The sequence below is a fragment of the Alosa alosa genome, chromosome 10, assembly GCF_017589495.1.
Source record: "Alosa alosa isolate M-15738 ecotype Scorff River chromosome 10, AALO_Geno_1.1, whole genome shotgun sequence".
Taxonomy (NCBI): domain Eukaryota; kingdom Metazoa; phylum Chordata; class Actinopteri; order Clupeiformes; family Clupeidae; genus Alosa; species Alosa alosa.
Genome location: NC_063198.1, coordinates 18,751,269 through 18,766,314, shown reverse-complemented (window position 1 = coordinate 18,766,314; position 15,046 = coordinate 18,751,269). Strand labels below are relative to the sequence as shown.

The 15,046-nt window shown below is 39.7% G+C and overlaps 2 protein-coding genes across 2 annotated transcripts; both read left to right on the top strand.

Moving 5' to 3' along the window:
* Positions 1-601: 601 nt before the first annotated feature.
* Positions 602-7,032, top strand: acot8 (acyl-CoA thioesterase 8). The gene is made up of 6 exons (XM_048255694.1): positions 602-808; positions 1,061-1,197; positions 1,372-1,597; positions 2,197-2,354; positions 2,563-2,754; positions 6,415-7,032. Exons 1-6 carry the CDS (start codon positions 618-620, stop codon positions 6,528-6,530), a joined length of 1,020 nt encoding a protein of 339 aa, XP_048111651.1. The 5' UTR covers positions 602-617; the 3' UTR covers positions 6,531-7,032.
* Positions 7,033-7,581: 549 nt separating this feature from the next.
* Positions 7,582-14,911, top strand: LOC125302486 (cytochrome P450 2F2-like). The gene is made up of 9 exons (XM_048255692.1): positions 7,582-7,861; positions 11,778-11,940; positions 12,166-12,318; positions 12,495-12,655; positions 13,078-13,251; positions 13,514-13,652; positions 13,818-14,005; positions 14,296-14,437; positions 14,571-14,911. Exons 1-9 carry the CDS (start codon positions 7,700-7,702, stop codon positions 14,762-14,764), a joined length of 1,476 nt encoding a protein of 491 aa, XP_048111649.1. The 5' UTR covers positions 7,582-7,699; the 3' UTR covers positions 14,765-14,911.
* Positions 14,912-15,046: the final 135 nt, after the last annotated feature.

The following is a 15,046-nucleotide window of genomic DNA, read 5'->3' as shown; positions in this document are numbered from 1 at the left end:
GATGAGGCTGTATGTAGGTTACGGGCGATATGATGTGTGTGCTTGCCATAGCGCTCGTGTTTTCTGGTATGCTGTACAAAGCTGCCGTCATGTGGTTGTAGAGTAACATTACAACTACACGAATGTTAAAATGGCGAGTGTAATGTAAATGGATCAATGTGCCTTGAACGGCTGCCCCACAACAGATGCGACGTGATTTAGTATGAACTGTGATCTAGCCTAATGGACTTAGATTCCGGTTGTAAAATGTTTAAATAAGCAACATTCATGTTAATACATTCATTCAAATAAATATATGTTTTATTTGGTAATATTAAAGTGATGTTATATGTATTCTGCATAGTGTGTCATTCATAAAAGGTCTACAGAATAAGTAAGAACTGTAGGCCTACTCATTGACCTTGTCGAGATGTACAAGTACAACTGAAGAGTATTGAATGAATATCCACTAAGGGACGGGGAATTTGAAGGGTATTAGCACGTCTATCACCAATCTAATGTGCTGCGACACCGGCACTTCGCTGCGTAAAGTGCGTAAGTGGGTTAACCCCTACTCCACTGGGATAAAGGGAAACACCGCCTCTTTACGTGACGTAGAAGTAATAGCCCCCGACAATATGGCGGACACCAGCAAGAAGTCGACAGTTCCGTGCATGGGACATAAAAATAATCGAAACGAAAAGTTGAAGAGCCAGTCTTGTAACGGCACAAACCCAGAAAATATGTCCAGTTCTGATACATCGGATCTACGAAGCATACTGGTCACTAGCGTTCTGAATTTAGAGAAAATCGACACGGATCTTTACAGGTTACATGCTTTATTCTAGCTGTTACAACAAGTTACAAATGACAACGTAAAATCTGTATGCAAGCTAGTCTACACCTACCAATATGTTAACCGCCCAACAGTGGCCTAACCCTCTGCCCAATATGTGTTTGTGTTAATGAAATTACGAGGCTACGTGTAATGCTATAGCAACTGCTTTGTTGGTAGCTTTGAGCAAGAGCCCACTTAATCCCAACGTCATTTAGGATTTTGTTTCATTCTCTCTTCATCCAGTGGAAAGCATCACTGGGTACCTCGCACTCAACGTCTCTTTGGGGGCCAGATTGTTGGACAGGCTTTGGTGGCTGCTGCCAATTCTGTCACAGACCAATTCTTTGCCCACTCTCTTCACTGTTACTTTGTAAGAGCAGGTATGTAAGTAGAAGAGAAATGCCTTTAATCCCTAGTGCTAAAATAGAACCCCCCACCCCTAGGTAAAGGCAGAGTTTCACTTCCTGATTTTTAGAGTATCATTTACAGTCATAGCCACTTAGACTTAGAGTCATTTACAGTCATAGCCACTTACTGAAAATCTCTGGTCGCAGGTGACCCCAAAGTTCCAGTATTGTACCAGGTGGAGCGGACACGAGATGGCCGCAGTTTCTCTGTGCGCTCGGTCAAGGCCATCCAGTACGGGAAACCCATTTTGATCTGTCAGGCGTCCTTCCACCTCCAACAGTCCAGTGTCCTGGAGCACCAGTTCACCATGCCCTCCGTCCCACCGCCCGAGGAGCTATTTACTGTTGAGGAGCTCATCCAGCAGTACCTCAGGTGGGGCTCCCACTCCCTCAACCCCATACTGTCAAAGTTAGTGCAGCGTTAAAGGGACAGTCCACAGTTACAGCAAATGCTTGTTGGTATTTCAGCTCAACAACCAATCAAATTACACTCCTCTAACATTATTAAAGCAATGTGTGAAGAGCCTGCTGAGAAATCGACTAGACTTGGGCTGCACGTTGAAGTCTGCCATGCCATTCAAATCACATAGCCCCTGAGTTAGTCATGAACAGGAATACAACCACATGTACACTTCTGTATGTGGATGTCCCCACCACAATCATAAATTAATTCGGCTCAACCACTTTTGTCTGCTAAAAGCAAAATCTCACCAAAATTCTCAAACAAAATAGAGTACAACTGAATTGAGGCACAAACATGAAATGTATGTGTACATTTACTGTAAAATCAGTCTTTCCCAAAACAAAATGATACTCATGCTTTTTTTCAAAACAAAATGATACTCACACTTATAGGTCATCAGTTAATCAAAGTTAGGCATGTTGCAGGTTGTTTTCTTATTTTGTAGAGGGACTACACACAAATTGTGAAGCTCTGTGTTGATCTCTACCATTGTTTTTGTTTAAACACAGTATTCCCAATTTGGCAGACAAGGCCAGACAAGGACTTAATAAAATCCTGGCAGATGAGGTCCCCATTGAAATCAAGCCAGTTAATCCACCTGATTTCTACAGACGTGTTGCCATGGAACCAAAGAAACTCTTCTGGGTTCGAGCAAGAGGGCATATTGGTAAGGAAAGACTTAGATGTAAACATTTGGCATTTGAAATCTACTTCACTTATGTTTTTGAGCAAGTAAGTTTTATTATACTGTGAAACATGTATTTCCATGTCAAATCTGATGTGTGATACTGAGTAACAATATATTTCTTTGGACATGTACAATGTTTTATCAAGTAACAACTCCTAACTGTTAAGGAACTCCTCTCTTTTCCTAGGGGAAGGCGACATGAAACTGCACTGTTGCGTGGCTGCGTACGTGTCGGACTACTCATTCCTGGGCACCACTGTGCTGCCCTACCCGGAATACAGGGCCCAGTTCTCAGCCTCCCTCGACCACGCCATGTGGTTCCACAACACCTTCCGCGCTGACGAGTGGATGCTGTATGAGTGTGAGAGTCCATGGGCAGGTTAGTCGGTATTCCAAACTTTGACAAACTGAAACCTGTGGGCCACTATTAGTCATGTGAAATAAATCAGATTCTGATTCAGATTGTGTTGTCATCAGTTAATAACACAATATGGTTGTTTGTAATATGAATATGAATATGACCATAATTTATTACCCATTTTACTTCAATATCCATTGCGGTTTGGGTTTCCATAGGAGTTTCACATCGATACTACCAGAAAGGGACCTTTCAGTCAACTCAGGGTTAAATAAGCTTGCATGACATCAGACTAGGAAGAGTAGCCTGGTTATCAACAGACCTTATCTCAATTAAAATTGGACAAGCTTCATTCACCTCCCATTTCCAAAAGGGAGTCACCAATGGACACTGATCAAAATGCCTCTGGACACAGTTGGATAGACTTAAAACCAATCAGAGCAATAAAAGAGATGACATATGCAGAGCAATGAAAAAAACATCTCAACAAATGAGTGTTTTTCAAAAACAGCTTTGATGTCATGTTAAGCCCACCTCAACGATTGTGATGTGTGCCCGGATTTTAGGAACATTAGAAATGGGAGTGAATTTGCCAGACGGTCCGGACCTGCAGTGCAAATTCAAATATGTAAAATGTTTGTCTGGGTTCTCCCAGGCTATGGGAAGAGGAAGAATAGAAGAAGTGAGGGTTTAGATAGGAGGGAAAGAAATAGAACAACAAAAGGTGGAGTGTAAGAGTGGCCTACTGATTGTGCTTTTATGCGACTAAATGTATGGAGTATGAGAATGAGGTGAGACTGCCGTGAGCTCAGGTCCAAGTTTAGTATCTTTTCTCAGTCCTTCCCAGACTGTAAATCATTGAAGGTGTTGTGAACTTTGTGAATGATGTGAACATTGATGAACTTTGTGAATTGTGTGAACTTTGTTGAACTGAACTCACAACAGGCAATCCTATATGGGAGAGTTATGATACCCTTACTTAATTTCACTGATGTTGTGACACTGATACTCAACAATCACTGAATTGATAAGAGACTGTACAGTAGATTATTAGGAAGTCAGATTGCTGAGTAAGCAAGCTAGAGATATGCCTGAGAAAAAACACCACCGACTACAAATTTTAATTTGTTCAGTTCACAAAATATTGGGTAGTTTCACGACCAGGGGGTCGTTTCTAGAAAAGTTAGCAACGACGTTGCTCAACCACCATGGTACGACGCAACTTGCGACCAAACAACGACACTGTTACACCTGTTTCCAGAAAGCATCGTACCTGTGTCGCAATTCGCTACCTCCGACGTCCGAATACTGTAGTTCCAACAACGTTGTTGATGATGCAGCGATACATATCATTGGTGGAAACAGTGGCAACGTGTAATACCCCACCCCCTAGAAATGTTCAGGGGGTCGTTTCTAGAAAAGTTAGCAACAACGTTGCTCAACCACCATGGTACGACGCAACTTGCGACCAAACAACGACATTGTTACACCTGTTTCCAGAAAGCATCGTACCTGTGTCGCAATTCGCTACCTCCGACGTCCGAATACTGTAGTTCCAACAACGTTGTTGATGATGAAGCGATAGATACCATTGGTGGAAACAGTGGCAACGTGTAATACCCCACCCCCTAGAAATTCTCTGCCACAGCCTATGTTGACATTTTTCTCATTTAAACCGAGTGATTAACGCTGGCATTGTCATTATCATCTGCAAAAATCTAAACCTATTAATTGCAAGTATATAAAACATTTTACTGAAGCCGACCAATATGTGCCATTATTTGTGTTAAATATCTATGTTGGAAAAAATATATAGCCTGGACGAATGTCTGGGTATCGCAAAAGTTACCTATTGTCTCTTGGCTTAACGGCAACGCATCAGTGCACTACGCGCTCGGCCGGAGTTCGCATCCTGTCTCTTCTTTTCATCTCTGAGTAAAGTAGGCCTACGATACACAGTAGGTTTTGACCATACATATTTATGTATATAGTTACTCTACATCGAGAGACCATAGGTACAAGACATCAGTCAAAAACAATTTAATCTACGTGTTACACTATAGTTCACCTGCAGGTAGCGAGAAGCAGGACAATCTCACATCATAAGAAAATCGAACCTACAACGTTGGGATAATAAGTAATTTGCTTTAGCCACTACACCATTTATCACTACTGTTATAAGGGTCTGGGAAGATTATAATACTAAAAGCAAGGCAATACTTGAATTAACATAAATAGCAAGAATGAGCCAAGTAGGGGAGTCAGTGTCTTAATCAAAACTTAAGCTACAGGATAGATCAATCATTGAGTCACGAGATAAACATCCACTTCGCAATTTTTGGTTGGGCGGTTGTGATTTTTGGTTAGCCCGGACACCAACACGAACTACCAAGGAACGACACAAGTGCGACTGCCTAGGGGCAGTAGTTCAAACGACCAAACTTTGCGTCCTTGTTTGCGATTGAGTTTGAACTACCCTTTCTAGAAACACCAAATCCAAGAACGATGGAGCGAACTACCAAGGTTGCGACGCAAGTTAGCAAACGATGCTTTCTAGAAACGACCCCCTGGGTAAGTGCTTGACCTTTTCCGCATACATGTCAGTGTACCTCAAAGTATGTAATTATGTTGGATAACTGTATGTTGTTGAATTAATTACTAGACTTAGGAGCACCTTGATAAAGTGCAAAGTGCATGGTATTTTGAAGTGCGAAAATACCATTTGTAGGGATAAAACACGTCTTTCAGTCATTTTCATCCCCAACTTGAGGTTAAAACTATACCACTTCAGCAAATTATATTAACAATATTTTTACTGTGGGCAGAAAACTGGATCACATTAGAACATTATGTAATGTGTTACAATTGTGACGTCAAATAAAGCAAATGTATAATCATTATATATTATAACCATTATTAAAATGAAATTAGCAGGTATTTGAATTATGGTCCAAATTTGCGTCAATCATAAGTTCAGAAACATAGCTGACCAGGTTGAAATTATTTAGCAGAGGATATGCATCAAGCCAAGTAACAGCCTACAAACAAAATTTTCGCATATCATTTGAACATCATAATAAATGATATAGTAAAAGTTTTCCGTCAAACAGCTGTTGACCACTCCACATTTTCTATACATATGCTATACAGAGTACCTTATATATGATAATGCAACTTATTTAACAAGTCTTACTTAAATTATGTTAACATAAGGAACACTAATAAACACTTTAAATATTGTATGCAAATATTAAACCTTATATGGATGAACTACATTTCTTTCATATGTCCACTCCAATAAACATTTAACATTTCCGTCAAAGGATGTAGATTAAACCCCCAAAATAATGACATTTAAAGAAGGTTTAATTTTTAGGCTTCTTGAAACAAAGCACTTACCCTGATTGTGAAACTACACAATTGAGCTGTATTAAAAATCATCTTGCAGATATCTGCTATCTGAATGTTAATGTGTGATGCATCTGCATCTGTTTCTTTATCAGAAGCTGATTGGCCCTCATGCGCATTTTATCAGTACAAGTGCTATGTGTTCTCTTTGAATCAAATTTCAGACATCTGACAGGAATGAGTAAAGAAACCGATATGTAAAATGATTAATTTAGACGGTCTGAATGTGTGTGCACTGTGTGGACATAATGTCTGTTGTGTGCGTTGTGACAGGAGGCAGCAGGGGTCTGGTCCAGGGCCGGCTGTGGAGGCAGGACGGGGTGCTGGCGGCCTCCTGTGCCCAGGAGGGAGTGCTCAGGATGCAGGCCCTGTCTGAGAGCAAACTCTAGCGCAGACATGCTCACCTCTGGAACTCAAAGCACCCAAATCCAGTCTTGGCTTCCTGGAAGTATGCTGAAGGCTGTTGATTTGAAAGTGCCCCCATTGGAAAAAATAGATTCATAGGAATTTTCTGGAAGACTCCTGGATACTGACAGGGTGCATCATTTTTCCAGGGGGGTGCAGCCTTACACGGCATGGTGTCGAACTGACCCTAATCCCAAAACACATCCCATATATTAATTATGTAATTTTAATGGCTTCACGTTTCGTTACTCCCCAGTGGTTCTGACTGACAAGTGGTAAATGGCGTCCTGCTGCGAACATGCATAAAATATAAAAGCATCTCACTTGACCAAATATAAATATAAATACAGTGTAGTTCCGATTGAAGGGTCGTGGTACATGGATATAATTTGAGGACCAAAAAAAAATGTGACAGGTTTCTTTAGTTCTTTAGTGTCCATTATGGCTATGTCTTTTACTCAAATCTTATCAGTCTTACATGCAATTACTTTGTATAGTAATATTTTGTTTAATATAAATGTAATTACAAGTATTGTAATAAATTATGATTATTGCTACAATACATGATATATAGGTGCATGTATCCTATGCACAAGTAATATTATGTGTTTTCTTTTTCATATTTGTGATCTTTTATGATACAAAATAACATAATTTATATGTTTGACGGGTTGACTTTAACTCTACAACAAGGACACCAAACATATATCAAGCTGACCTTCAACATGGTCTCTCTGCATTTATAAAGGTAGACATGAAGTGAAGTGATGCTGGGTTGATGAAGCATCATAGATTTAAAATTTGATGTTCTTTTTTAGTTTAATCTTACACTGCGAAAGCAGTTTGTTTTGTGAACTGAAAGAAAATAGCATCATCTGTACACCTTCAGGAGGACAAAACAAGCATTATATCCCTTTACTAAGGACAAAACACCATTTAGACCTTCTCTTTGAAGCAGTTGATAACATCTGATGAAAATCATGTACAGCTTGGTCATTACTATACTCAAGAAACTTTTAGTTAACCAATAACAATTATGTAATCAGGGATAGGATCTCAACCAATGAAACACCAGGTGGCTGACATGACCTCAGTGCCGATATTATGAGGCTCCCTGTGAAACGGAGCACAGTGCAGAGGGGCAACAGTCACCATGGTGGTGTCTGTGGTTCTGTTGTGGGTATGTTTTTGCATGCTGCTGTTTTTGATCCGCACCCGCCGACCGAAACACTTCCCCCCTGGCCCACAAACCATCCCCATATTTGGAAATCTGCATCAGCTGAATCTGGTGAATCCTGTTAATGATTTGCAAAAGGTATGTTTCTAAAACCACTATTTAAAATGGATTCAAGTTAAAGGTTACAATGGACTGGTTAAGATACAATGTAATTTTAGATACTGTTGATTTTGGTAGTAGGCTAACTGCCTTGTAATATCATACACAAATAAAGAGGTGGTTCAACATCAACCGGATTACTAGTGGTAGCCTATATAGAGGGTTCGTACGTTTTTAAAAAAAAAAACCTGGAAAAGTTATGGAATTTCAAAATGGCAATTTCCAGGCCTGGAAACGGTTTGGAAAAGTCATGGAAATTTGCGTGACCCATTGCAATTCAACTGAGAAATCTATCGTGTTTCGAAGCAGATCATGTCGCATACTTCCTTGTGTCTGTCGCGCGGAGACCAGAGATCGGCCTTTTCTAAAAGGAGTTACTCTGCCCTCCCTCTACTCATTCGACTCACTTTATCCATCGCCGTAGAACACACGAACAGTGGAAGGGAGTAGAGAGGGCGGAAAGCTATCTCTTTCACTGTTCCCGAGTCAATTTGGTGAAGATTCAGAAACGTGGATGTGTTAGAACATGTCAGTAGCGAGTGTGCCAACAAATTAGGCGCAGGTTTGCAGGATGGCATTTTGCGTTCGCGGTAGCCTGGGAGGCTACAGCCCTGTTACTTCAGTATATTTAGCCAGTGTGTGCGGCGCTATAAAGCTGCGTGAATTAAACATGCAATTAAGCCTACGTGGAGGGAGAGCAGCTTCACAGAAGAGAACTTACGACGAAGTTGGTAAGGAAAAGTTGGTAAACGTAAACCACCTTTCTTACCTAATTTGAGGGTGCTGATTCTGAATATTTTGTTTACCAAGCTCAATTCTGAGCTCATGCCGCATAATCAGCATAATCAACATAAAATAGCTTTTTTTTGCTTATTTTTCCCTAAATTGGGTTGATTTCAAAAGTAATCACTAAAACCAAATAAAAGTGTTTGAGCATTAAAGAACCCATACTATAGTTTATTAATGTATTTAATGGGAACATGATTACAGTTAACATGTAATAAACTCGGAAATTCTAATCAAAACACAACCATATTTTTTATTGCTAACATAGTGAGTCACTCATGTGGTGTTTAATGCATTTCATCACAATAACAAGTTGCACAGTTAACCTTCAACTCAGAATATATCCTACAGTACATATGAATTTAGATAGCGGGAATACGCCTAATATGCAGAACTGCATCTAACAACCGTCAAGTAAAAAACATTTTACTTCTAGTAACACTGGATTTAGTATGTGTGCTTGCCTCCATACTAGAGCTTGATAATGTGCTCTTCTAATATGCCATTGAGCTGCATCACTTGTTGGTGGTAGGCCTCCAATCCTCGACATCTAGAAAACAGAGTGGCTCTGGCATAGTGTTGTCATGATACCAAAATGATGACTTTGATTCAATACCTGCCATAAATATATTGATACTCGATACTGAAACATCCTAAAATATCTGGAAAAGAAAGGACGCAGGCCTCCCAGGTATTGAGTCATTTGTGTTGAATTTGGTGCACTTTTGGTCAATTCTGGGTTTTAAACTTCTAAACTTCCTACTTAATTATTTTTTGTAGTCAGTAAAATAGTTTGTGTGTGATTAAGTCCTTTATTGTTTGTTATAGCTCATTTATATTGTGTGGTGTTTTGGCAATAAATTACCATTAAATAGCCAAAGTAGGCTAGATCAAGGTCAGTGTTCACATTACTGCATGCAAATCACTGAATGCTATGCAGAAGAGCCTAATCTTAAGGCCATCTGATGTAGGCTACCCTAGGCCTTCCCGTGTTTCTGGGATTCCTTTGACAGTTGCAAAGGGAAATAAGTGAAGATGATCTTTGCTCCCAGTGTATTAATAAGTATGTTTCAACCACTCAGGTCAGATAGGCCTACACCATTATCTGTTGCAATAGCTGTGTGCATTTCTACATTAGGTCTATTTCTTTGATAGTTAACATTAGCTACCACATAACAAATACCAAATAACAATACAAAAGTTTCTTACAAACTTTCCTGCATACTTCTTAAAGGAACCGTATGTAAGAAATGTATTTCAATTAATCATAAAATGGCCCTGATATGTCACTAGACGTTAAGAAATCATGTTCACTTCAAATACTTATATCACAGACAACAGTAGTCCGGCCAGGATATTGTCTTTTAAAAAGTGATGACTCAACTGATGTTGATGTTGTGTTTTGTCATGTCATGTTGTGTTTTGGCCTGATGTGCCACCCTCTACCTATCTACTAATCACGAACATCAAAGTCAGTCGTGTTTCGGCATCCGAGTTGGCAACCTCGAGTCAGGGGGCAGGGGGAGGGGATACACCGCTCTACAGTATTTTGAAAGTGATTGCAGTACCAGTTTTGGCCACAATCTTACATATGGTTCCTTTAAATGTGCTGCAGTCAGATGGGTGTCCTAAAGACATAACTAGATCTTGAGCATCTATTACCAGTGTTGAATGACCAGTTTTTGCAGTGATCACTACTGGACATTCCACATTGCTAGACAGCTCTTGAGTGAGGATAGACTTATTTCCACTTCACAAATAACCATCGCTATAGTACAGGGACATTAATCAGTTCATAGCTGAGGATTTGTCCTAGGTCCACTTCCCTTTCAGCATCATATGCAGTAATGATGCACTGGAGAATGTTTCTTTTTGTTGCACTATAAAGGATATCTTGTCTAATTTTTTTGCAAATAATGCAATCTCCATAGCACTCTTCAGCACTCCTCAAACATGCACACACTGAGATGTTTTAACTAGGCAAGCACAGTCGCCTTTACAGTAAAAAAAAAAATACAGTGTAAATCCTCTGTAAAGACTGACTGTCCTTGCCCTAAAGACTCTTCATAATAGTTAGTGACAAAAGACTTTCTACTGAAAAATGAGCAGTCACCTACTATTCTATCAATTTATTATCATGGAATCTATTTTGTTTCTAAATGTCATACTGAGTTTTAGCTATTATTTCAATTCATATTTTAATTTTAGCTTATTTTCATTTGCTACTTTGAGGGTCATTGGGGTAATTCCTGTCCTATCCTACAACATATCTGATACATAAAGAGTATATTAATGCTTTTTTTGCAATTCCTATGATATCTGATGAACCAAAACGTATGTGAATTATGCTAATTATGCTAATTAGCAAGCTTAAATCTCAAAATTGAGCTTGGTAAACAAAATATTTGAATTCAGCACCCTCAAATTGTGTGAAATAGCCCCTTTACCAACTTTTCCTCAAATTTGCCAACAGGACTTTTTCTGAACGTTTGTTAGCTATCTGCTCGACCTCTAACGTGGTCATGATGAACCGACAGAGTTGATGAAGAGCTGATTAGTAATTGATCAGGCTATACATTAATCAGGATTTCAATGTGTGGCGGGTATTTGTCTATAGTAGGCGATCACATAAAGTTAAATGCACAACTTTGCTTAATGTAGGGCTGAAGGCTAATGTGCCTACTGGTGTCAGTGTTGGCCTACATTTTGTATGTATTAGAAATACATAGATACATTAATTTGAATTCAAATTTCCCAAGGACTATTCAAAAGAAATTTCTATTTTCATAGGCTAGTTGATGTGATGTTATAAGGTCATGGAAATTTGTCAAAAAATCATGGAAAAGTCATGGAAATTCTCTGGTGGAAATGTGTATGAACCTCTATGTAGCCTAACAATTGCATATTATATTGTATTACAATTAATGTGAAATATGTATGAACCCTGTATTACATATTATATTGTATTACAATATAATAAGTGAGCCTGATGAGCAATACCAGTGTGTTCAACAAGATTCTAAATAAGTTAATACTGGTAACAGGCATTCATCCAAAAAATGCAAAGTAGCCTACATGCGTAAAACATTTTGTTCCTGCAATCCTGCAGCTTTCTGATCGATATGGGAAAGTGTTCAGTTTTTACTTTGGAGGGAGGCCAGCTGTGATCATAACTGGCATGGAGGCCATGAGAGAAGCTCTGCTGACCAAAGCTTTGGACTTTGCTGGGAGACCTGGTGGAGTTCTGCTGAGCCACCTCACCCAGGGCAAAGGTACAACCACAGCATGTCCCTGTATGACCTGTGGCAATTTATTCCAGTGAAACTACTAAGCAACTAGAGTTGAAAATGTGGCAACATAAGTGTCCACTTGAGCTATAGAGACCTTTGAAGAACTGGTAAGGCCAGTTTGGTGTCTGCTAATAGTTTTTCTGCTGTAGAAGTAAGAAGTCACATAGCATGGCGAGGCCAACTAAAAATCCATGCGTGCTTCATTAGGCATCATCATGGCTGACTACGGTCCTAGCTGGAAGGAGCATCGCCGTTTTGCTCTGATAACCATGAGGAACTTTGGCCTGGGGAAGCAGTCGATGGAGGAAAGGATTCTGGGAGAGGTCTCGTATATCTGCGCCCACCTGGAAAAGGTTGCAGGTAATGACCATACCTTAGTACAGTATACCTAGAACTATAGTAGGTATATCTAGAACTACGTAAAATGTGTAGAGAGCATGATATTGGAAACTTTGTCACTGCCAGTGAGTCTGAAAAACATTCATTCATTGCATCCAACATCTGTATCCATTCAACCTACCCTGTTCCATCCCCAGGTCAGACAATTGACCCTCAAACTTTGTTTCACAATGCTTCATGTGACATCATCTGCTCCATCATGTTTGGGTCTCGATATGAATATGACCATGAGTTCTTCCAAGCTATGATTAAAATGATGGCAGACAATTCAAAGATTGCCAATGGACCATGGGGCATGGTAAAGCATTGTCTTTTAACCTCTCTCAATGTAGTGCATGTCTTTAAATGATATACCGCAAAGTTAGTTTTCTCAGGGGGAATAAATGATAATAATAATAATAATAATAATAAGCCAAATAAAGCACAATTTAGCCAGTAGACTTTTATGCCAACAATTGCAGGATTGTTAATGTTTTCTTTAAACGTGCATATAGGTTTGTTGAGAGACAAGGAGAGGCTGCACAAAGGTGTACATAGCTCTTCAAAAAAGTAATTCCATCCAATTTAAACAGTACAACATGGAAAATCATTGTGTGGTGGTCAGTGTTGATATTGTGGTGGGCTGCCACAAATAAGTCAATGTATGGGAAACACTGACATTAAAGACGAAAAGATCATTTTTAATGTAATGGTTTTTTTAAATGTTTTTGTTGTTTGTAGATATACGATACTATGCCATTGTTGAGAAACCTACCCCTGCCATTCCAAAGTGCTCTCCGGGATTACCACACAGTCAAGATGCATGTGCTGGACATAGTGAATGAGCACAGAGCCACCCGCACCCCTAATGAGCCAAGAGATCTCATAGACGGTTATCTAGATGAAGTGGACAAGGTCAGTTCTGAAGCCTATAATACTCACAAGGTCACGGTGTTTTAGGAAATTGTTTGGAGTCTTTAAGCAATTCATGCAGCTCTGGTTCATCTTTTCTATCAGTTTTTCATAGGATTCCACCCTTTCATGGTGTACTTGCTCTGTAGGTGACAAGTATCATCCAAACAGCGATCTAACTAATGCAGCTTTAAATGTGAAACGTTCTCAAGTCTGGACTCGGTCACATCTGCTCATTGGTTTTCCTGTTTCTCTCTGGCATCAGAGGGGTCAAGACCCTGCTCCATTTGATGACAGTCAGATGTTAACCATGTTGCTTGACCTTCTCTTCGCTGGAACTGACACCACATCAAACACCATCCGTGCTGCTGTGCTCTATTTCATGGCTTACCCAGATATCCAGGGTTGGTCCTAAAACAATATTTCATTAATCTCGAGAGCAGTTCAGTTGTTATACCCATGTGTATCTTTTCAGGTGTAATAATATAAGTATAGAAGAAAATGATAATGGTTAAAATGGTAAAACAAAAAATATGTCAAAATGGTAATTGATGGATTTGTGCTCCTAGAGAGGTGTCAGCAGGAGATTGATATGGTCCTGGAAGGGAGAGACCAGCTCTGCTTTGAGGACAGACACAGCATGCCCTACACACAGGCTGTTATCCATGAAACCCAACGCGCTGCGAGCACACTTCCTCTGAGTGTGTTCCACTGCACAACCAAAGACACAGAGCTGACGGGATACCAGATACCTAAGGTCTGTTATCTGAAGCCTTAAATATGAACATGACTAACAATTAAATCAAGTGATATCCACATTTACTCTTTACTGAATATACATTTATTTATATTTTGTCAGACTATCTGTGCTAAATTATAGGCAGATTTTTCATGGCTAACTTACACCACCCATATAGGATAATTGTCTGCATCTATCTGATATGGCTTTTATTCGTTGTTGATCATATTCTAGAACACAGAGTGCAATAGTCTGCATGTCATTTCTGTTCAGTGTTTGTCCTGACTTTGGCTCACATCTCTGGGTAGGGTACACTTGTCATCCAGAATCTGTCATCTGTGCTGCATGAGGAGACACAGTGGAAGTTCCCTCACAGTTTCAACCCCAACAACTTCCTGAACGAGCAGGGAGAGTTTGAGAAGCCACCTGCCTTCATGCCCTTCTCAATAGGTAAGCTGACAACAGCTACAGAATATAAGATTATATAATAGTTGATAGGCCTAGTATGTTGCTCTGAATTATAAGAAATATATGTTTATACTGCCTTGCATCATTCATTTATCCATGCTTTCATGTGTTCTAGGACCCCGGACTTGTCTTGGGGAGGGATTGGCCCGCATGGAGCTCTTCCTGATCCTGGTGACACTGCTGCGCCGTTTCCAGTTTATCTGGCCAGAGGATGCAGGAGAGCCAGACTTCACCCCAGTGTTTGGGGTCACTCAAGCCCCCAAACCATACAAGATGGTGGTGAAGCCGAGGACAATTACGGCAAATTAAGGCACTTTGAATGATGCAATGTAATGCAAAGTAATCAGAGTGAAATAAGTCAAGTATTAAAAGTCAACCTAGTAATCTGTCATGCATTTTTAACCCTCATGTTATGCTTGGGGTCAATTTGAATCATAAAATGTATGGTTCACTTTTTTTTTTGCTTCATGTTTTATGACTTCCTCAATTCAAGGGTACAACAGAGTTAGCATGAAATGTGTACAATAATTTGTTTTCAATGTCCTGTACACATATTTTGTACATTGATGTTCCTTGGGGTCAGTTTGACCC